The following is a 25,529-nucleotide window of genomic DNA, read 5'->3' on the forward strand; positions in this document are numbered from 1 at the left end:
CTGAAGTATGAAGTTCACAAAACCACTTAAGAGTGATTAAATGTTGAAGTTTAAAAGTTAGTGTCCCTGAACACAAACAAGAAAAAACATTTTTCAAAGTCGTAAATAAAGCAAAGATTACTAAATACCATTTCAGTCTTTCAACTTCAACATAGTTTAATTCAATGAGTCACTTTGCAATAACCGTGAAATTTACTAGCAATTTCTGAGGGAAACTTTTTCTACACCACATATTTTTCCAGTGTGAATTCAATCTAGGATCACCGTCATAATAATACGGCTGCATGTTCTTCATGTCTTTGGAATATTGTCTATTCTGTGACACAGTCGGGCTGACGGCAGAAAGAGCCGCGGGTAAACAAACACTGACACGAGTCTGGGGAAACACCAACAGCCTCTCGTCTCATCTGCACATCTTGAGACGAGCTCCTCATAATCCAGAACGTCCTTCAGCTGGAGTCTCAGAGAAACACGTTACAAACACAACACTGCCACGAAAACAACAATACAGGCTTTACTGCGGCTCCTGACATCAGCCAGACCTGGAGTCCAGTCTTGTGAAGCTCCGTTTGCGGTTACATTATGATTATTTCAGCCAGAGTCACAGCATCACAAGAGAGGGGCTATAATGCTATGAAAGAGTATTTCAATGCAGCAGAAAAAATGTAATGTCTATCAAGTGAGGAGAACGCAAACAAATGCAAACGCTACCATGCATGCAGGATCTGAAATAACGTTAATATTTGGTTTGGATTTACAATACCATTCAAAAGTTTGGGGTTGGATTTTTTTATGTTTGTGAAAGAAGTCTCTTCTGCTCATAAAGGCTGTATTTATTTAATCAAAAATACTGTAAAATGTAGAATTTTTAAACAGCTGTTTAACTTAATATTTGTTAAACTGTAATGTATTTCTGTGATCTGCAGCTGTATTTTCAGCATCATTACTCCAGTCTTCAGTGTCACATGATCTTCAGAAATCATAATAATATACTGATATGAAAAAATGAGCATCTCAAATATATGAAGCTCAGCTGCTGGAGACAATTAAGGAGAACTAGACAGGTGCGTTCATGAATAAAACGTAAGTGTTTACCTGTTGTGACGCTCTGGGTGGTTTCTTACTGGGGTCTCAACCTTAAATCTGAGTAAAAGCACTGGTGACTTAAACATGACTGAATCAAACACCGCTGTCAGAGCAAATCCATGTGTTTATGGTGCTCGTGTTTAATTCACAATAATGCTGTAGTAGGTTTCTACACTACACTACAGCTGTAGACGGAGGAGGAACCTCTGAGAGATCTGAGAGAAAGCACATTAATATTTCAGCAGTTTCTGCTCCAGGATCAGTGTGTGACGAGAACATCAGATCAGATCAGCTGCATTATTCCTGAAGTTCACTGGGGAGCCAATCAAGAGTAATCACCACAACACACACACACACACACTCTCTCTCACACAAGCACACTCGCTCACAAACACACACAACCTCTCACACACACACACACACACACACACTCGCTCGCTCACACATAAGCACACTCGCTCACAAACACACACAACCTCTCACACAAACACACACACACACACACACTCGCTCACACGTTCTCACACACACACACACACACACACACACACTCTCTCACATGCTCACTCGCTCGCTCACACACACACACACACACACTCGCTCACACTCTCTCTCACACACACAGACAGACACACACAAACACACACACACCTTCACACTCTCTCACACAAACACACACACTCGCTCACACACACACACTTCAAAATAATCAAAAAGGTAATTGCCACTTTGAATCTCAGAATTCTGACTTTTCCAAATTGTGATCTAAACAAGCATGAGCAATTAAATATCTAGATACAATTTAGATTTTAAACACTAATAATGATCCATATGTGATATATTGTGCATTTCTATTTTTCTCTGTACAAGTCAGTAAACAGATCAACTTTATTTAATGTGAATGCAATGTTCTCTGGTGTCATCGTGAGCGTTTGCTATCACGCTTTGAATGCAAACGCCGCACATGAACGTTACCATAACTCACAGAGCACATGAATATTTAATGAGCTCATCACTGAGGTGGCTGCTGATTGGTCGCCTGCTGCTAAACAACTCGCTGCAACATTCAAACTCTGAACGGCTTCACTATCGACTCCACAAACTCAGATTTACTGGTGTGAAACCCTGGTCAGTCCAGGGTTAAGAGCGCCATTAGCCCGGCGTAAAAAGCCCAGCAGGACACGTCTGCAGTTCTTCACTAATTAAGAGAAGAAACTGTTCACTGAAAGACACTCAGTGACCTTCAGACAAGCGCAATGGTGTGTGCATGCAGTGAAAGCAGCTCTCAAACACACACACAGACCAATAAAGCTCATACAGATGCTGCACAAACTCACTGAATCACCTGAAGAGCACAAGCACACTTACAAGAAAGACAGAGACACATCTAACACAGCGGCGACCAAGATGGCGCCGCTGTGTTCGGACGCCGTTAGGTTCGCTCCACTGAGAATTTGCTTCTACCTTCTTTTTTACTTAGTTTTACTTTCTCTTTTTACACATCTCACGTCGGCACTGATCACCTACAACATAGAAACACTTTTGGACATTGGAAACCGCTACACCAACCTGTTTCAGGACACTTTATCCACGAATCCTGCGTGGCCTCTGGAGATTCTTCGGAACGCGGAGATAAACAACACCCCCCCGAGGCGACGGATCAAGAAACACCGCGGGAAGCGCGCTGGAATTCGAGTCAGACTCAGGAAAAGGGCTCACAGTCCTCCTCTCCCAAGCATTCTCCTCGCTAATGTCCAATCCTTGGAGAATAAGATGGACGATCTTAGAGCCAGGATTAGTTTCCAACGGGACATTAGGGACTGTAACATCCTTTGTTTGTCAGAAACGTGGCTTTCGTCCTCGGTCCCGGACACTGCTGTAATGCCGAGTGATAACTTCTCTGTCTTTCGGACGGACAGAACAGCAGAGGCCGGTAAATCCAGGGGTGGAGGAGTATGTTTCATGATCAACAAGAAATGGTGTGACCCCAGGAATATCTCCATTCTGTCGCGTTCCTGCTCGCCTCATCTGGAACATCTTTCCATAATCTGCCGCCCATTTTATCTGCCCCGGGAGTTTTCATCGATCATTGTTACTGCTGTGTACATTCCACCACAGGCGGACACTGGCTTGGCTTTGTCTAAGCTTCACGATGTGCTCAGCGGCCACATTAACAAACATCCTGACGCTGCCTTCATCATCGCGGGGGACTTTAACAAAGCCAACCTCAAGCAGGTCATGCCGAACTTTTATCAACATGTATCCTGTCCAACTAGAGGACCAAACACACTGGATCATTGCTACACTCAGTTCAAGGATGCCTACAAAGCCCGCTCACTACCGGCTTTTGGCAAATCGGACCATGCCGCCATCTTTCTAACACCGAGATACAAACAAAGGCTCGTTCAGGAACCTCCGGTGCAGAGAGTAGTGACGCGCTGGTCCTCCCACTCAGAGACTATGCTGCAGGCGGCGCTTGATGACGTCGACTGGGACATGTTCCGGGCGAGTTCTTCTGACGTCAGCGAGTTCACGGATGTAGCATTAAGCTTCGTAAACACGCTAACCGAGCAAGCTACAGAAACAATAACGATAAGGACATTCTCCAATCAGAAACCGTGGGTGGACAGATCAATCCATGCCGCGGTTAACACACGCACCGCCGCTTACAATGAGGCTCTTCTGTCTGGGAATACGAGCGAGTACAAAGCATCGTGCTATGCTCTCCGACGCGCAGTAAGAGCCGCCAAACACAGATACAGAGAGAGAATTGAGTCTCATTTCCAGCTCAACGACTCTCGACGGATGTGGCAGGGACTGAGGACCATCTGTGACTTCGGAAACAAATCCTCCGCGGAGGTGAGAGCAGATCCGTTGCTGGCCGACGAGTTAAACATCTTCTACGGCGCGTCTGGAAGCAACAGGCAGAGCAGCGATGATCCTGTAATCACCGTGTCGGAGGATGAGGTTCGGAGGGCGCTAAAGAAAGTGAACGTCAGGAAAGCAGCCGGACCTGATGGGATAACCGGCCGTGTTCTGAGGTCCTGCGCCGATCAGCTCGCTGGTTTGCTCACTTCTATCTTTAATGAGTCCCTTGCTACCGCCGTGGTTCCCACCTCATTCAAAAAATCCATCATTATCCCTGTGCCAAAGAACAATAAACCCTCTTGCCTGAATGACTATCGCCCAGTTGCCCTCACATCTATAGTCATGAAGGTTTTTGAGAGACTTGTAAAGAGCCACATTTGCTCCTCCATCCCTGATACTCTGGACCCTCTTCAGTTTGCCTATCGCCCAAACAGATCCACGGACGATGCCATTTCTCACGTTCTCCACTCTTCCCTCACACACTTGGATAGCAACAATGGAAATTATGTAAGGCTGCTATTCATTGACTATAGCTCAGCTTTCAACACTATAGTCCCCATCAAGCTGGCTTCTAAACTCACAGACCTCGGCCTAAACTCCTCACTCTGTGACTGGATTCAAGACTTCCTCACCGGCAGACCTCAAGTGGTGAAAGTTGGCCAGTTCACCTCAAACTCCATCACTCTGAACATAGGAGCCCCACAGGGCTGTGTCCTGAGTCCCCTGCTCTACTCTCTCTACACGCATGACTGCGTGTCCTCTCACAGCTCCACATCTATTGTCAAATTCGCTGATGATACTGTGGTTCTGGGCCTCATCTCCAACAACGATGAGACCGCATACTTGGACGAGGTAGAGAGACTCACATCATGGTGCCAGGACAACTGTCTCTCACTGAATGTGAGCAAAACTAAAGAGCTGATCATGGACTTCAGGAAGAGACAGCAGCAGCCCTACACTCCTCTTATGATCAGTGGGACCCCTGTGGAGAGGGTGAGTAGCTTCAAGTACCTCGGTGTAAACATCTCTGAGAACCTGACTTGGACTACACACATCCAAACACAGGTTAAGAAAGCCATGCAAAGACTGTACCATCTGCGACAGCTGAGGAAATTCAGGGTCTCACCAGCAATCCTGAAAACTTTCTATTCAGGGACCATAGAAAGTGTATTGACTCTCAGTGTGGTATGGAAACAGCTCCAATCAGGACTGCAAAGCACTACAGAGAGCTGTGCGCTTAGCTGAGCGCATCTCAGGGTCTGCTCTCCCCTCTCTGCAGGACATCTACCTCAAACGCTGCAAAAATAGAGCTGTCAAAATAATCAAGGACTCAAATCACCCTGATAACCAGCTATTCACTTTGCTTCCATCTGGTAAGCGCTTCTGTAGCCTGATGGCAAAAACTGAGAGACTTAGGAGGAGCTTCTTCCCCCAGGCCATCAGGCTCCTAAACTCTAACTCTGTGTCATAACATCACTTGACTCCATGTAAATATCACCATATCAATAAGCTATTCATAATTTTTCTCTACCTCATATTGCTGCTATTATATACCCTGTACAACTTTTTTGCACATTCCTCTTAGTACTATTTAAGTCAACAACATACTTACCTGCACATTTATATTTATATTTTTTATCTATCTTTTTATTTTATTCTTTTATTTTATTTTTTTTATTTTTTTTCTACTTTCCTTCTCTTAATATTTGTATACTTTATAATTGCATTGTATAATTTCACTGCTGGTTATACTCTGTATAATTGTGTATGTGACAAATAAAACTCTTGAATCTTGAATCTTGAACTTGTAAAGTGTGCTTGTGATATTTTTTATTTAATTCATGTTTATATGTGACTGAGGTGGCCAAATACTTTTTGCAGCCGCTGTATGAGTTCAGAAGGACACAAGCAAATGATTATTGCTGCTTCTTCATAAATTACATGCAATATGAGTTCCTCATTTACACATGCAATTAATTATAAGATAATTCATATCTGATGAGAATATGGTGGGCGTACAATTCATTTGTTCATAACAGATTCAATGAACTGTTACAGACAGCAATGAATCGGTATCATCACTGACAAATGATTCTTTAAGACTTTCTTCGAAAATTAGACAATAAAAGAATTATTAATGTAAAATGATAAAGAAGAAATTAATATGCTGTTGATAATTTGCTCACTGTCTGCTTTGAATTAAGTGTATTATTATTGGCAACATATCATAAACATTTAAGAAGAACAAATGCAACACTATCTAGAACATTTATATATTAGAATAGATTATTATTAACAATTATAATAATTAACAAGATTATTAAATAAAAATAACAGAAATAATTTGTTCTATTATTATTATTATTATTAATGGTACTATTGTCATTATTATTAACAATAATATACTGCATTAAAATAACAATTGTGTTAGTTATTAAATCTTAAACTTTAATTAATGCAGAAATGTATGCAGAAATAAATATATAATGGATAGCCTATAATAGCTTATATAATTGCTAAATAAATAAATAAATAGTCTACTGTGATACACTTTACACCTAAACTTCTTATACTAAATCTAAAATATTTCTTTGGTGAACATAAAATAATTTAAATCTAAATATAAATAATTTACAAAAATACTTGTTAGGCAAAAAACTCAGCAGTTTTGTAAAATAAAAAAAAAATATATAAATAAATAAATAAATATAAAAAAACATGAAAATCAAGAAAGAAAAAAAAAATAATCAAAACAAATAAACTTAAAAATATATACATTTTTAAATATTTGTTTAGACACCACCTCATGTTTCGCAAAATAAATATAATAAAAAATCATTACAATTTTAAAAATCATTAAAATCTAGAACTAACTAAAATAAATAATTACATAAAATAATTTGCTCTGACTCATTCATTGGCTTCATTCATTCCCGACACTCGCTTCACACGCCGACCGGAGAAAAGATGAGATCTGAGGCTGTTTCACAGTTCATCTGAACTAAAACACTCCACTGGAAGACTATACACGTATTTAATATAAACATTCTTATTCTTAGGATTGCAAAAATACACAAAACTACATTCAGTAGCTTTAACATCAGAATCAGCAGCAGGTTTATTAGGCTGCGGCTATTTTCATTTAAAATGCAATTTATTTTTTTTAAAGAGCTTCGGGTTTGCTGTTCTTGTTTTGTAGAGCCAATAAAATATTATTCTATTAAAAAAAAATACAAATTGTAATAAAATGTTGATTAAAAATATATTAGTATAAAGTAAAGTCGTGACGTATTGTCAAGTATGGTGACCCATACTCGAAATTGGTGCTCTGCGTTTAACCCATCCAAGTGCACACACACAGCAGTGAGTAGTGAACAAATGCACACACACACACACACATACACACCGTGAACACACACCCGGAGCAGTGGGCAGCATTTATGCTGTGGCGCCCGGGGAGCAGTTGGGGGTTCGGTGCCTTGCTCAAGGGCACCTCAGTCGTGGTATTGAGGGTGGAGAGAGCGCTGGACATTCACTCCCCCCACCTACAATCCCTGCCGGCCGGGGACTCGAACCCGCAACCTTTGGATTACGAGTCCGAGACTCGAACCATTAGGCCACGACTTTCCCCTATTGTAACAAGGCCTACTGAAAAATAATAAAAAATTATTATTAAATGAAAAAAAAATATATATATATATATGGAAGTACATTCAGTTGTTTTAATAACATGAACAACAGCAGGTTTATTAGGCTGCGGTCACTTTAAGACTTCATGCATGGATTTAATACATGGATATATATCAGATTTTCTCCCAAAGATTTACGATTTTACGTGACTACTAGCCAAGACATGTGTATTTAACCATTATAGAGTGTCTGACAAGTGACTTTCTGTATGTGTGCATTGACAGTAGTATTGCATGATTATTTTGTGGTTAAACAGCTAAATTAAGCAGAATGGCAAGCAACGAATCTGGAAAAACTAGAGGGACTATATAGAAACAGATGAACAAGATCCACTCAATCAGACTGCTCACTAACTAAAACCAAAATAAAACTAACTATTCAACCAGAAATGACTGTGAACAAGTGGAAAAAAGAGTAAAGATGCATGTAGCGCAAGATGTACAGAATCCCACACTAGAATGCAGAAAACACACACAATAATGCTTTTTAAATTCCGTTTAGCTGGTGAAGAGGGTTTTATGTGTTTGCTAACACACACACACACACACACACACGGCGTTTGGCAGCGCTCCTGAGCCGCGGCTCTGCCAGCACTCGCTCACACTTCAAACAGCAAACGCAGCCATGAACGTGTGTCAGGAGATCAACCGCGGGCCAAACCTGCAGGGACGCACTTTCTGCATCTTAGATTAGCACGCTGCCCGCGTCTGATTGGACGAACACGCGTGTGATTCACATCACAACAGCCAATGGGATCAAAGTGCCAAAAATGGTTGAGAGGGGGAAAAAATTAAGCCAAAAGCAAAGTCATCCGCTGCTTTCTCAAGAACATCATTCTAGAGCCATTTCGTGTTTCCTGCAAGAAGATCCATTATTAATTTTGCTATGTATGTTCGTTTAATGCAATATATTGCAACCAAATTGCAGCAGACGAGCATCTTTCACTAATGTGAACGTGAAGCTTAACCAACAACCAGTAATCTATATATTTGCATTGCTTTCTAAGAGTTCATTGATTCAGTCCATAATTCAGCCTGATGACTCCTCTGTAAAATTATATATAATATAATGTATATCACAATTTTCACAACAATTAATATATATATATATATATATATATATATATATATATATATATATATATTTATATATTATATACAGTATACATACACACACACACACACACAAATAATAATTAAATTAATAAATGAAATAATAATAAATAAATTTAACCGATAAATTGCGATTAATCATATCCAAAAAAATTTGTTTCCATAATATGTGTGTGTACTGTGTATATTTATTATGTATATAAATACACATGCATGCATATATTTAAGAAAAATGTTATGTTTATATATTAAATATATTTATATGATATAAATTATGAATATAAATATATAAATACCATAGTAATATATATATATATATATATATATATATATGTGATAAATCATTTGACAGCACTATAATAAATAATTAAATAATTATTTAATTTAAATAATTAAAAAAAACAATTATATTTATATTACAATTGTACTAAATAAATAAAAAATGGTAAAAAAAAAAAAAATCCAAAACAATTCCCGAATAAATGATTTTGTGTTACTCACACTGATTCAGTTTCTCGTCAGACATTTGGTGTAAACATGCATCTGCAGTCATATTGAGACACATGTATCAAACAATAAATCAACAACTATATTAACAGCACTTCTGCTACTTGTTGCTTTATTTCACCACATTGAATGATTAATATTGATCAGAGGAGGCGTCAGGCTGGCTGCGGATCAATAACGTGGTGTTAATTAGCAGATGAAGAGCTGCATGTGACACACGTCTGACGAGAGACATCAGTCCGTCAGCTCATGTCTGACACGATCACATATTACTCCACATGGAAAGAATTAGTCAAAGCTGATGATGTCTGTAAACGTTCAGATTAACACAGCATTCTGCCCGCATCTACACTGATTTCATCTGAATGCATCCAATCTGATTTCACATGCTCATTTCATATGCATCCTAGACTTTGCATATATTCATTTACATGCGCATTACTTCTACTCCAAATGAAATTTTCGTGCATGCAAAGTGCAACAGTCGCCGTGTTCGAGTGTTTTTGCCTTGATTACACATCTAAAAATACCTAAAAACTATTGTAGCAAATAATGAATAAACAGACACGTTCATAAGACATAAGACGCATGTAAACATATGAATCATGGCATAGATATTTTTCAGTCTGATTGATAAACTAGTCTTATTGAAAGGTTTACAATGCTAATATCTGACTAATAAACTGATTATTTGATTATCAGATTGAAACTTCAGTCAGATCAAGGCCATCAGTCTTCTTATTAATGGATTATTAGGTTACATATAAACACAACCATCGTGCATTACTTAAAAATGATAAAAACAGACCAAGGTATCTCCAAAGAACATCACCAGGGGCCGGATTCATCAAAATCTTAAGAAAAAAATTAAGAAATGCCTTAAAATACATAAAAAAAAAAATAATAAAAAAAACTATGTTCCTGAATAAGTCTTATCAAGTTTTTATCATTTTATTTTAGAATTATTTTAATTTTAGAATTATTACCATCATATTTATATTATTTTATATTGATATTTTCATTTGCTATTATATTATACTCTTTTTTTAACATTCATGTTCTGCAAAATATATAATATAGATTGTAAATTTGACATCTAAAATAATTTATATTTTATTAATTTACTAAATGTGTAACAAAATGTATGTACAGTATTTGTTTTGTTATATTATAATAAACTATTGTTTTATATCTTTATTATTTTTTTATTTAGAACAGTTATGCTCTGTTCTCTATATATAATATAGAACGTAAATGACATCTAAAATAATATTATATTTAATTCTTACTGCAACACGTAACAACATTGTAATTGTATAATGCTTCTTGATAAAGACTCACTGATAATAATAGTGGCTAGTGCTATGTTATAATATAAATTAATTAAATATATTTCTTGTGGGGATTAGTTTTTTTTCTTGGAAGGAACTGTAAGAGGTTTTTGATGTTTTTGTTTTTTTTTAGGAATTCTTAAGTTTTGTCTTTAGAAAAAAAAAAAATAGCATTAAGGAATAATTTTATTTTTAAGAATATTTAGTGAATCCGACCCAAGAGCTGAGCATAGAGATTGATCCACACCTTCATCTCATCTCAAATTCCCTTCATCCATCCATGATTGTTACACATGAATATTATTATGAGAAAAACCTGCCATCATTACTACTTTCCATCCAGCACAATCTACACATTTCCCACAATATTTAGCCAGTGAGATCCATCAGCGATTATAGTTCTCCCTCTAAATGAGGCCCAAACCATCCTGAGGTCTGAATGAATCAGAGCACAATCATCATCATCCATGAACTTTCAATGAGTGATGAACTCCAAACAGTCCTGTAACCCCATCTGACGAGATAAACCTCTGAGAGACTCAATCCTGACTGAATATGAGCTGCACTCGAGACTGAAGCATCTGAAGCTCTCTTACCTGAGGAGAAGAGGAGGAGGAGAAGAGGAGGAGGAGGAAGAGGTCAAGAAGCCGTGAAGAAGCAGCCGCCGTCACGATACATGGAGAGACACACAGAGAGCGTTTGATTAGCCGTGAGTTATGATAACAATAATGAGACATAAATATTCATGTGCGTATCGTGTCCCCGGCGGGACGGTGATTCGTGATGTTGATTGTTAAACTGATAATCAGGATCCTCCCCAGGAGAACATCAGCGCATCTTCAGTTATTATTCAGCGCCGCACATCATTATGATGCTGTAAGTCAATAAGTACACTGTGTGCAAACACACACACACACACACACAAAAAGTGAAAAGTGGGGACATCCCATAGGCGTAATGGTTTTTATACTGTAGTGGAGACATGGGGCACTATCCTCATAAATCACCTTCACCTTGTAATACCTGTCATACCCATGTTATTATACAAATGTATGACCTCATGAGTCACAAAAACGCGCTCACACACACACACACACACTCACTCACACACTTTTTTCTTTCGTGGTATGTAAAATATATATAATAGAATGTTAATTTATGTATAATTATCTATTAATTAATTATTGTTTGTGATAATATTTAAGATATTTAATTTGTTATTTTTTATATAGACACACACACACATATACAGTGCTCTCCAAAAGTATTGGAACAGTGAGGCCAATTCCTTTATTTTTGCTGTAGACTGAAAACATTTGGGTTTGACATCAAAAGATGAATATGAGATGAGAGATTAACATTTCAGCTTTTATTTACAGGTATTTTCATCTGGATCTGATACAAAACTTAGAAGATAGCAGCTTTTGTTTGAACCCACACATTTTTCATTATATATAAAAAGGCCAATTCACAGACAAACGCCAACAAACAAGTTGGCTCAAGTTGGCTTTTGGATTTAGAATTTTATTAAAAATAACTGTTCACACTGCCCCAACAAACACCAACAAACTTCGAGTCACAGAGAGTCAAGTAACAGCGTGTCTACACGCGCCGCATAGACAGCGTCACTGATTATAATCAATAGACCCTCTCTTGTATTTTGTTGCGTCGCACCGCGCCGCTCGCGTCTGGTGTAGATGGTGGAAGTCTGATTGGGGCGAAACTGATGATCCTGTAACCACAATCAAAATTACTGTTATTAATGTCTTTGTGTGTCATTCTTCTCCTGAAAAAACGTTGAATAAAACAAAAGAGGCCGTGGGTGAAGCACGCTTTTAGTGAAATATGCGCATCATTATAGAAACGGTCCGTGGCCACGTCAGAGTTTGTTGGAAAAAACCCTTACACACTGCTCAGACATTCCACGACCCAACAGAAGCCGATTAAGCATGTTCAGTCGGGTGAAAACAAACACCAACAGGGGTAACACACATCCAACAAACTCCAACAGACTAGTTTGTGTCTGTGCGGTGTGAATTGGCCTTAAAATGCCAAATTAAATATCTTAAATATTAATGCAAACAATAATTATTAATTACTAGATAATTACACAGTACATATTTCCGATGTAATAAATTGACATTCTATTATATATATTTTACTTAACATGAAAAAAAAAACATTATAAATTAATAAAGAAAATATATAACATACTTGTTAATATATATTAATATACTATATATATATATATATATATATATATATATATATATATATATATATATATATACTTGTTAATATATACTAATAAAATGTTTAAATTTATATTGTTTACATATTTATTAATTCCTTTTATATTTATATATATATATATATATATATATATATATATATATATATATATATATATATATATTATTCATAATATATTATAAATAATTATTAATATATTTATGTTATTCTTTAGAAATATATAATAAAATTATTATCATATTTAATAATAATAATCATCATATCCCTTGTTAGAACTGTATGTAATATTCACTTATATTAAATGAATTTATTTATATTAGAACATTTATTTATTTTAGAATTTAAATAATGCGTATATTTATATATTTATTCTACTTATATGTAATTAAAATTTAAATAATAATGTATATTTAAAAAAATAAATAATATTGTATATATTTATACAAAAATAATAACGTATATATTTATTTATATTAGAAAATATATAACGTAAATTTATATGATATATTTATTAATTCTATTTTAATTCTATTAATTATACATTTTAAATTATTTTTATGTTTTTGGTTATAAATGTTTTATTTATTATTTATTTATATCAATTTAAAAAGTAAATAATGTATAGATTTTTAAAAAGAAATTATATATTTTATATTAAATATAATGTATATATTTATTTATTTACATTTACATATTAATTATATTTACATTTAAATGAATTTTACATTTAAATAATTTTATATTTCATATTAGTAATGTTTTTATTTATTATCTGTTTATATTAAATAATGCACATGGATTCAAGGAAAGCTAAAAACATCATCAAATCTGACCAAATGTTGAACGAGTGAAGACGGGTGTGGCGTGTGTCTCTGTGAGGTCCAGTAGGTGCAGATCTGAGCGCTTTGATCTCGTTAAACCGCAGACGAGTTTGGCATCCGTCTGGGCATGTGATGTGACTCAATCGACAGCATCTCATAAAAGCCACATCAAAGCAGACGTCTCACACGCTAGAACCCACAGTCCACTGCAGACCGACACGTCACATCGCTAGGATTCCTTCCCGCTGACGCTCCACATCTCAAACCATCATCTAACCGAGATCACACAGATGATTGATTTGTCCTCCAGACTAAACAAAAGACTCCAATGACACAATCAGTCCATATACACCAGTCTTATTTCACTATCACTGAGATACTATTACAGCTTTTATTAATCATTTGAGTGTTTTTATTTTTCATTTTCATTTGAATTTTAGTTGAACTTTTGTGTTTTTATTATTTATATATTTTTATTTATTTTTTTTATTTTGGTTCTTTTATTTTAGTAAATATTTATTTCCTTTCAGTTTTAGCTTTAGTTAACAATAATAACGCATTAAATTTGTCAAAGGTGACAGTAAAGACATTTATAATGTTACAAAAGATTTCTATTTCAAATAAATGCTGTTCTTTTGAACTTTCTATTCATCTGTGAATCCTGAAAAAAATAAAACGCATCACAGTTTCCACAAAAATACTGAGCAGCACAACTGTGTTCAACATTGATAATAATCAGAAATGTTTGTTGAGCAGTAAATCAGTATATTATTATGATTTCTGAAGATCATGTGACACTGAAGACTGGAGTAATGATGCTGAAAATACAGCTGCAGATCACAGAAATAAATTACACTTTAACACATATTCACATAGAAAACAGCTGTTTTAAATAGTAAAACTATTTCACATTTTAACTGTATTTTTGATCAAATAAATGCAGCGTTGGTAAGCAGAGTGTATAATAAAAGTCATTAATGATGACATTTTGTTACAATTATGCCTATTTTAGTCCCAGTCAGGCGCCCACAGATTTGAGAATCTGAACGCTGTCTAACAGTAGAAGCGTGACGAGGACTGTGACCAATGCGATTGGACGAGCTCATAAGAGACACGATTCAATCAGAAGAACAGTGTGACTAAATCAGTGCTGATCACACACACCGACCGCTGGAGTCACGCAAAGCACTACTAGATCAAACTACTGCCGAGAATAAAGATAAGCATTTCAATTACAATGTATATTTATACTACTTACATGTGACCCTGGACCACAAAACCAGTCATGAGCTTTCCATCGATGTATGGTTTGTTATGATGGACAATATTTGGCTGAGATACAACTATTAGAAAATCTGGAATCTGAGGGAGCAAAAAAATCTAAATATTGAGAAAATCTCCTTTAAAGTTGTTCAAATGAAGTTCTTAGCAATGCATATTTGCATAGCATAGTTTTGATATATTTACAGTAGGAAATTTACTAAATATCTTCATGGAACATGATCTTAATATCCTAATGATTTTTGGCATAAAAGAGAAATGTATAATTTTGAGCCATACAATGTATTGTTGGCTATTGCTACAAATATACCTGTGATACTCATGACTGCTTTTGTGCTCATAAACACAAATATTTATCTAAAAGTAAAACCTCGCACAGAATCTGCAAAATAGATTCACGGAATCACTGATAGCAACTTCAAATTATTCATTAAAGCAACTCACGAAAGACTACAAAATCAGAACAGACAAACAGAATTACCCCCCACACCCTCCAACACACACACACACAAACACACACACACACTCTCCATCAGCACTGTAATAATTCTCGTGTCATTATGAGGAACATGGGCGCTGCGGAGAGATACGGCACTGAATACAATGAGCCCATCTTCTTCCCGCCGTGAGGAATGAGCAGGGAATTAAACCAACATTAGCACTCCTCTGATTCTCTTTGTCTGAGCTGCTTTAATTGAACAGAACTGCTGTGACCTTCACTACACAATTACATCTCCATCACTGCGATTACACACACGTCACTGCTGCTATCCCACAATTCCCCACTGCACCCGACAGTCACACCACTAACTAAATGTAACATCAATTAATAATACATACGTTTATAATAATCAACTATTTAATAATAATATTTATATCTCTAAATATAATCAGAATGAATGAATACATTAAAAAAGGTAACACTTTATTTTGGTATTTAGTAATACCATTATAATCTTCCCTGCAGAAAGAAAACACAAAAAACAGTCGAACCCCTCCCAAAACACAATCGAAAATGTAATGGATTTAAGGGTTATGATGGGAATTGTATTGGTTTTAATGTAAACTATAACGGTGTCTGCTGGTATTTGATGCATTCTATTGGTGGGATGTAATCTAGCAGATGGCAACCAATAGAACAACAGTAATTCCTATTGGAATAATGCCCAAAACAAAAAGGAATTTGGTAATGGTTTTTATGGAAATTATAAGAATTTCTGTGACGGTTTCTATTGTTTTTATGTGTGTTTTTTCAGTAGGGTAACGATACTCATACTGTGCTGCACATTGTTGATAATATGGAGCTGAAGCTTGACTTTGCAAATTTAAAATCGCAAATCAAATCGCAATCGCAGTATCTGTCAAAAAAAAAAAATCGCAATTAGATATTTTTCCCCAAATTGCACAGCCCTACCGGACTCTGTTTTAATCATTCTAGGGGACTTTAATAAAGCAAATCTCTCCCGTAAACTGCCAAAATACAGACCACTAGAGTCAGTAATATACTGGATCACTGTTACACAGCAATAAAGGACACATATCACTCTGTTCCACGAGCAGCTTTAGGACTCTCTGATCACTGTTTGGTTCATCTTATTCCAAAGAAATGGACTAATGAAACAGAGCGGGTTTTACAAGCCTGTTTCTCTCTCACTGATTGGACTGTTTTTGAAGCTGCTGCAAACGATCTGGACGAGCTCATTCTGATTCTGAAATATTTAAATTACAAATTAAAATATTTTCTATAATAAAAAACAAATATAATGAATGAATGCATGAATGAATAATAAAAAATAAAACAATTTACATTTTAATTTAATTTAAAATAAAATGAATATATATATGCATGTGTGTGTGTATATATATATATATATATATATATATATATGTGTGTGTGTGTGTGTGTGTGTGTGTGTGTGTGTGTGTATATATATATATATATATATATATATATATATATACACACACACATGCATAATAAGTAATAAAAAAATTGTACACTAATAATTATTTTGAAATATAACTAATTTAAATATAAAAATAAATCAATTATAGAAAAATATACATTGTTATTTACATTTTATGATAATTAGCCATGTGATTTTTTTTTATATAAAAACTACATTTATAATAAATGCTAAAATAAAATATTTACATTTATTGATAATTTTACATTTAAATGCATTTAAAATAAATAAAAAAAATTACATATTAGCAATATTAATACAATACTACATTAGAGACATTATGTGGAATATATTTCTGTCATGTGTTCAAGCAAACCTTCTCAGTGAGAAAGTTTGAGCCAGAGAGAAACAGCAGGAATCGTCTTTGATTAGTTCATTCACATCTGTTGATCACGGCAGGTTCACAGACAGACAGACAGACAGACAGAGGAAGAGCGTCTGAGCTCCTGATGAAGTTTAATGAACTGCTGGAGCGCCAATTAAGCCATTAGACGTCCCGTCCAGTCCTTTACTCTTCCTGATGTCAGCATTAAAGCAGCTCTCAGAATAGATGCATCTGATCTAAACGAGCCACAAAACTCAACGGTCAACAGACAGCGGATACACTAACAGCTCTCAAAACACGACTTTGATGCATTTATCTAATTAAAATACTATTAACTACAACGAAACTGTCATATCATGAGATGTAACAGCACAAACACACCAACAAAACAAGCACAACTACACTGACATCTCGAACAAACTCCTGTGAGCGAGTCATTTGATTCAGTGAATCAGTTCAAACCAACGACTCCAGTCTGATTCAATGGACTTGTGTAAGTCACTCCAAAGAACTGCTCGTTAATGAATCGCTTGCTAATGACGTGCAGTTCTTTATAGTGACTGAATAAATAGTTTAAATTCATTAAAAATAAATGCACTGAGTGATTCATTAACAAAGCATTCATTATTGAGTTCAGCTCAGTTAATGGAGCTCTTTATAATGAGATATAAATACACAAATATAAAAAAAGAAGAAATAAATATGTTTAAAAGCACACTAATTTAGCGATTCATTAACTGTGCATTCATTAATGAATTGCTTGGTTAGTGCAGTTCTTTATACCAATGAATAAATAAATAAATAAGCATTATTATTTAAATTCTGAAATAAATGATTAAAATTTTTATTTAATATAAATGAATAATAAATAAATAATAATTATTATTAAAATACATTTATTCCTATATTTGTACTTAAATTTATAAAGGAATAAATACATTTTACATTCAAAAAGACTCATTAACAGTCCATTCATTAATGAAATGATTGGTTCTTTATAATTGCAACCAAAAATAAATATATTTTAAATTAATTACAAAGGAATGCACTAACCGAGCATTTCATTAACGGTTCATTTGTTATTGAATTGCTTGGTTAGTGCAATTATTTATGTATGTAAATAAAAATAAATAAATGCACATTATTTAGATTCACATGTTCATTTAATATAACTTAAAAAATAAACACATTTATAATAATAATACAATATTTTAATTATATTTTATATATACAGTTGAAGTCAAAAGTTTACATAAACCTTGCAGAATCTGCAAAATGTTGATTATTTTACCAAAATAAGAGGGATCATATACAATAAATGTTATTGTTTATTTAGTACTGACCTGAATGAGATATTTCACATAAAAGATGTTTACATATAGTCCACAAGGGAAAATAGTTGAATTTATAAAAATGACCCCGTTCAAAAGTATACATCCCCTTGATTCTTAATACTGTTGATCCACAGATGGGATGTTTTATTTGTTTTGTTTAGTGATAGTTGTTCATGAGTCCCTTGTTTGTCCTGAACAGTTAAACTGCCTGCTGTTCTTCAGAAAAATCCTTCAGATCCCACAAATTCTGTGGTTTTCAAGCATTTTTGTGTATTTGAACCCTTTCCAACCATGACTGTATGATTTTGAGATCCATCTTTCCACACTGAGGACAACTGAGGGACTCATATGCAACTATTACAGAAGGTTCAAACGCTCACTGATGCTCCAGAAGAAAAAAACATGCATTAAGAGCAGAATTTTATCATATTTTTTCTTCATTTAGTACAGCCCTTCAGAAGCTACAGAAGACATTTAAATGTTTCCCAGAAGACAAATTAAGTTAAATTTACCTTGATCTTCAAATTCAAAAAGTTTTCAACCCCTGGCTCTTAATGCAATGGTTTTTCCTTCTGGAGCACTGCGGCGTCATCAGTGTAAACCAGATTCATCAGTGAGTGTTTGAATCTTTGGGATTTTTCTGAAGAACAGCAGACAGTTTAAGTGTTCAGGATAAACAAGGGACTCATGAACAACTATCACTAAACAAACAATCACAGCTGTGGATCATTCAGGGAACAACACAGTATTAAGAATCAAGGGGATGTAAACTTTTGAACGGGGTCATTTTTTAAAAACTACATGTAAACATCTTTTATGTGAAATATCTCATTCAGGTCAATACTAAATAAACAATAGCATGCATTTTGCATGATCCCTCTTATTTTGGCAAAATAATTAACATTTAGCAGATTCTGAAAGGTTTATGTAAACTTTTGACTTCAACTGTATATTTTTTGTTTATCTACATTTATAAATAAATTAGGTTATAATTAAATAAATACATTTTACTAAATAAATGCTGGAAAATTAATGGTGCATTTGTTAATGAATCACTTCAGTGCAGTTGTTTCTAATGAATCACTTCAGTGCAGCTGAATCAGAGTCGACTCTTTGAATCATCTCAAAGCGACTCCCTGCAGGCCGCTGAATGTGAGCGTGTCTCTGATCACGAGTGTTAAAGTGATAAACGCTCTGGCGTCTGGTGCGTCGAGTCTCTGGCCTCCTGCAGACACACAATGAAGAGCGTCAGATAACCTGCCACATTATCAGTTCTTCACGGGGGACGTCGTGGCCTAATGGTTAGAGAGTCGGACTCGTAATCCAAAGGTTGCGGGTTCGAGTCTCGGGCCGGCAGGGATTGTAGGTGGGGGGAGTGAATGTCCAGCACTCTCTCCACCCTCAAAACCTTGCTCAAGCATAAATGGCTGCCCACTGCTCCGGGGGTGTGTGTGTGTGTGTGTGTTCACTGCTGTGTGTGTGTACGTTGGATGGGTTAAATGCAGAGCACAAATTCAGAGTATGGGTCACCATACTTGGCCGTATGTCACTCACTTCACGTCTGACTCCACATCATAGCACCTATTAGATTCCCAAGGAGCGGTTTCATCTGCTCTGACGGGGTCAGAAATGTAGATCTGCATGTGTCCGTCACAGCTCTAATAGGTGACAGACACATGCAGATCTGCATTTCCTCGGGAATAATTACATAAAAATAAAACTTAATCATGTAATAAACAATCTTATAAATGCACTTAAATTGCATAATTAATATTAAATAAATAAATAAATAAATAAAAAGAACAGTATTATAACAGTATTGTATAACATGTGTGCAATATATTCCATATCTAAATAAAATAATAAAATGCTTAAAAATGACAAATATATATATAAAAAAGAAAAAAAAAAATATAGAATATAAATAAAATAGCAAAAGTCCATACTTGTTTAATAGTTTACTAAAACTAAATCCACAAACAACATTTGTTATTAAAATAAATTTATAATAAAACAGTTACAATAAAAATATATATATTTAATCATATTTTTATATTAGTTATTATAAATGCATTTATTAAGTTTATTTATTTTATATTAAAACTATATATGACTATTTATGTACAAATAAATGAATTGCAATGTTTCATAATAATATATTACTTAAATATATTATAAATATATTTATTGTTCATTTATATTACATTAAAATGTTGTTCATTCATTAATTTATATGAAATGTTATTTATTTTAAATTTTTTTATTTAATTATTTTATTTTATTTGGACGGGGAATATATTTTGCAGAATGGTTATGAACAACTGTTATGAAATTGTTAATTTTAATGTATTTATTTATTAGAGTTTGACAGCCTCTGTCCTCCTTGGCTTTCATTACTGAAGAGAGCTGTCAGTACTGTATATTCCTGCAAACATCACTTGTTTTGCTCTGCTGCAGAGAGTAAGTCAGACGGGTTTGGGTGAGGAAATGATGACAGATCTGCTGATTTTGGGCTGAACTGGGCTCTAATGATGAACTGAGAGGGAAGCACCTGCTTTAATGGAGCTGTTGACGTGGCGTCCCTGAACACATGCAGGAAAATGATGAATCTCCTGTTTGTGCCCCAGCGAGGCCTGCAATACATCTTCATTTCAGCAGGCTTGTTGTAAATGTCACTTAATGAAAAACATCAGAGCGTATGACAAATGCGTCGGCTGTCGGTGAGAAACGGAGTCGTTTAACGAGCCGCGGCTGATTGGACAGTGTTTCACTGCATCACATCAGACTCCTGCGATCTCGTAATCGAGCGAGAGACTCTGAAACCCTGCAGCGATTCCTGAAAAACTACTTCACAGTCTCGTCCTCCGGAGGATGAGTGCGCCTGCGGGAGTTTAAATCCTGTCATTTAGACACGCAATATATTGCAGAACGGATATGGAATACTGTTATTTATTTATTTATTCAAAGCTGCAGTCCGTAACTTTGTTTTTGGTTAAAAATAATCAATATTTGAGCAAGTACATAATCAGACAGTGTTCAAAACTATCTGCTTACTTTAGTATTCACAACAGTTAGCTTATAATAATGTTTTCTAATTTGAGTGGTATTTTATGGCAGTTTTTCCCTATCCCACCGCACGCATCTCATGTTTTCAAAGAAAAAAGTACTCTTTGTTTTTGGTCCTTTGTATTAAACTATACATACATGCATGATGCTGTTTTGTTTCTAATTGTTAAACAACTTTATTAATTATATATGGTTTATAAATATTATTTGAAACATTATGCACTTTTTTCAAAGATAGTCGTGTTATTTTATTTCTTTGAATAAACGTGCATTAGTAATATTTTTCTCAATGCGCCCTCTTGTGGCCTAAGGAGAGAAACCAAAAGCTTTTTTTCCCCCATAACAGAAATTATGCCTTTTAAATTCGAATATTGATAATATTTAAGTACAAAATTTGCATTTAGTCTTTCAGCCATTTTGACAGCCCTACACTGTATACACATAGTCATGCAATGCTGATGTTATTAACATTAACTCAAATATGTCATTCAATAACCTAAAATACATATTTTACAGTCACGGTTATGCACATTGATCATAAACCTCACACACAAAACCTAACATCTAGCGTAGTTTTATCATAGATAGAATGCTAAATACTTCAATACAAGCTTTTCAGTCAAATGTAATTAGTGCAGTATTTCAAACCTTTAATTCACGGGAGAAAATCAACCCACGGCAACAGTTTAAATGCAGCCCAATTCAATGGAAAAAGTGCATGCTTGAATTTATTTTATTTTTTTTGAAGTGACGTGTGGCCAAGTATGGTGACCCATACTCAGAATTTGTGCTCTGCATTTAACTGGCGGTTTTAATTTCACATTCAAAGTATCTATTCAACGTTTTATGTTTAATATATGAAAAAATTATTTATGCATTTGTAATTGCAGGTTAAATGCATTCATGTCCTGCATTAAACAGTGTGTAAATACATCTAAACACCTCTTCAGACGCAGCTTCTGTGTTTCCTCTGCACTGCAAAGATTAATTTTATTGATACTGATTTAATTTGCTTGATAACAGCCCAAATGTCTTATTATTCTAATTCACTGATTAAATGTAAGAATCTGACTCAAAAGATAATGCACACTTAAAAAAAAGCCACACTGAATATGAAGAATATCAAAAACTTTAGGAGTCAGCTGTCCACGGTACCAGCACAATAACACACTCAGCAAAATATAGTCTAATTATCGTAATCAATAAAATGAGTCAATATCTCACACCCCTACACAGAACACACACAGGTCTGTAGTGACATGATAGACATCCCTTCAGCTCTCCTCTGCTGTCAGCGAGCGTGGCTCAGTCTTTCAGTGGAGTTTCTCTCAGTGTTTCTACCACAGGAGCAAGACGAGCAGATGAAGACGGACAGAGACCAGAGACGTGTCAGAAAGTGTGTTTATCACAGATCTGACGGAGACGAACTGACGAGCCAATGAAGACGTCTTTAGAAACACCACACGGTTCAGCCAATGACTCACAAAAACAGCTTCAGATTTGTGATTCTGGCTAAACTCCTTATTGAACACTTAGGAAAGAGATCAGGTAGAGGCAAACTATTACAAAATACATTAGAACTTAAAAATACATTTGTATATCTAACAAAAAAGTACTGTTTGTTCTTTTCAATATAATGAAGGTAATCAAGCTCTGAAACAACAAATGACTAAATTAATTAATTAATTAACAAAAAGAGAAAAAATAAACAACAAATAAATTAATATATGAGTAAATAAACTAATTAATAAATTTGTTTATAAATGACTAATGAATAAATTGTTATGTATAAAATATTAATGAATGAAGAATTATTTTTACTGTAATTTTTTAATTATCATATATATATGTGTGTGTGTGTGTGTGTGTGTGTGTGTGTGTGTGTGTGTCCATGTATACACACACATACATACATATACATATATGCATATAGCTATATAGATAAAAAAATGTCATTGCTGTTTCTCTTTGGCAATGAGTGACGTTTCAGTGAAGGCCGTTTCTTCACAGTGAGTGAAAGTGAAAGAGTGTGTGATGAGTTATTAATCTGAACACGAAGCCTTCAGTCAGATCTTCAGCCGTCTCTAATGCTGGAGTCTCTTTGATTCTCTGATGTGTCACACGCCGACGGCAGAAAGCCCTTTATACGAGTAAGAAAGAGCTGGAGACACGGCACACTTGACCTTTGTGACATTCAACACAACAGCTCCAATAATGATGGTCTCTGTCAGCCTCAGACACGAGAAACCACTCCATTCCAGACCACCAGAGTCCAGCAGAAACCACCGAGCGTCAGAGACGGGGAATATGGTTCTGAGAGAGCGCTAATAGTCCTTCACGTTCAGGTGATCTGATAAAGCCGCTGGCCGAGAAGAGTTTAAAGAGCCATCAAGGACGGGAATGAGAACTATAAGCCAAAGCAAATAGTTATTACGGCTCTCAGAGGAACGCATGCGTGTGTGGAATAAACCCAGCACTGTCCTCACCGACTTCAGCCCAGGGAATCACAAACTGGGGCTCCAGAAATGATGAAAAGCTACGCATTAATAAATAAATCAAATGTAACATTAGAATAAAATATAAAAAAATAAATAAAAAAAATTATTTGCTTACCAGTATCAATAAAGAATGATTAGAATAATGCATTAAATAACTAATTTATTTATTTATTTTCCATGCATTTAATAAATATATAAGAATTTATTTTATTAATTCATCTGTTCAGTTTTTTTAATAAACAAATGAATAAATAAATTTAATTAATTATTTAATAATTTATTAAATAAAAGTATAGATGAATAATTTAGAATAATAGATAAATATATATTTATTTTATTTATTTAGGCATTTATTTAACAAACTAATTTAATAAGTGTTTATTAATTTATTTATTTAGTCATTTATTCATTAATTCATTTACTTATATATTTGTTTGGTTAGGGTTAACCCTAACCTGACTGAGTATATATATATGATAATTAAAAAATTACAGTAAAAATAATTCTTCATTCATTAATATTTTATACACAACAATTTATTCATTAGTCATTTATAAACTAATTTATTAATTAGTTTATTTACCCATATTAATTTATTTGTTGTTTATTTTTGCTTAAAGGGGTTCAGCTGACAGTAAAATGTTTGGCAATGGCTGTTTTAATATAAAGACAGCGGGGTGAAGGTTTTACAGCGCGGCTGTTCTGACATTATAGAGTAACGTGATCATAAAGCAAACACACATCACCCATCGCTGTCACACTAATCACATTCAACATGATATAAAAATCACCAAGAAAATCAACACGGCAGAGATGTTAAAACACTGATGCACTTCAATCTTACACTTCTATTTTCCATCTACAGAAGGTTCGGTATGAAATATATCCTACAGTTAAAGTAAAAACACGTATCTGCTGTGGAAAGACACGCATCCAATCCAAACCGTTTGAGATCCCAGTCCTGGGAATTATGGGACGGATAATGGACTATAAGAGCGAAGTGAAAGTGTGGAGGCCAAACACAGCAGAGCCTGTCAATCTGACCATCAGCTTTGTGTTTAAAGGCAGATCTCCAGCCCGAGTTCAGCAGGTTTAAACCCCATCCAGTCAGTGCATGTCTCTGATAATGTTCTGTCTCTGTGTGAACGAGTGCCGCAGTTTCATCAGATCAAACACAAACGACACTCTCAGTGATTTCAGCGTCTGCGTCTCAATATAGGAGCATGTGAACTTCATCTCCAGAGCTGCTCCGAGTCACTTTACAGCGCTTACTACGGTAAAATACACACTCACTGTAAAAAATAAATAAAAGATGACCTAACTCAAAACAATAAGCCAACTTATCGCACTCAACATGTCAAGTTAACTCAACTAGCAACTGCCAACTTAA

At 34.9% G+C, this 25,529-nt stretch overlaps 1 protein-coding gene across 2 annotated transcripts in view; it reads right to left on the reverse strand.

The window, feature by feature from the left end:
- Positions 1 to 25,529, reverse strand: part of LOC306849605 (F-box/LRR-repeat protein 17-like) — a 211,866-nt gene that overhangs the window by 90,924 nt on the left and 95,413 nt on the right. The window contains exon 8 of one of the 2 annotated variants that reach the window (XM_079384769.1): positions 10,684 to 11,190. The exons of the other annotated variant lie outside the window; for it this stretch is intronic. Coding sequence (XP_079240895.1) covers positions 11,187 to 11,190 — 4 coding nt within the window. The 3' untranslated portion in view covers positions 10,684 to 11,186. Of the gene's footprint in view, positions 1 to 10,683; positions 11,191 to 25,529 lie in introns of those variants that run through there. 2 annotated transcript variants of the gene reach the window in all.

This window comes from Barbus barbus (assembly GCF_936440315.1).
Source record: "Barbus barbus genome assembly, chromosome: 29".
NCBI classification, from domain to species: Eukaryota; Metazoa; Chordata; class Actinopteri; order Cypriniformes; family Cyprinidae; genus Barbus; species Barbus barbus.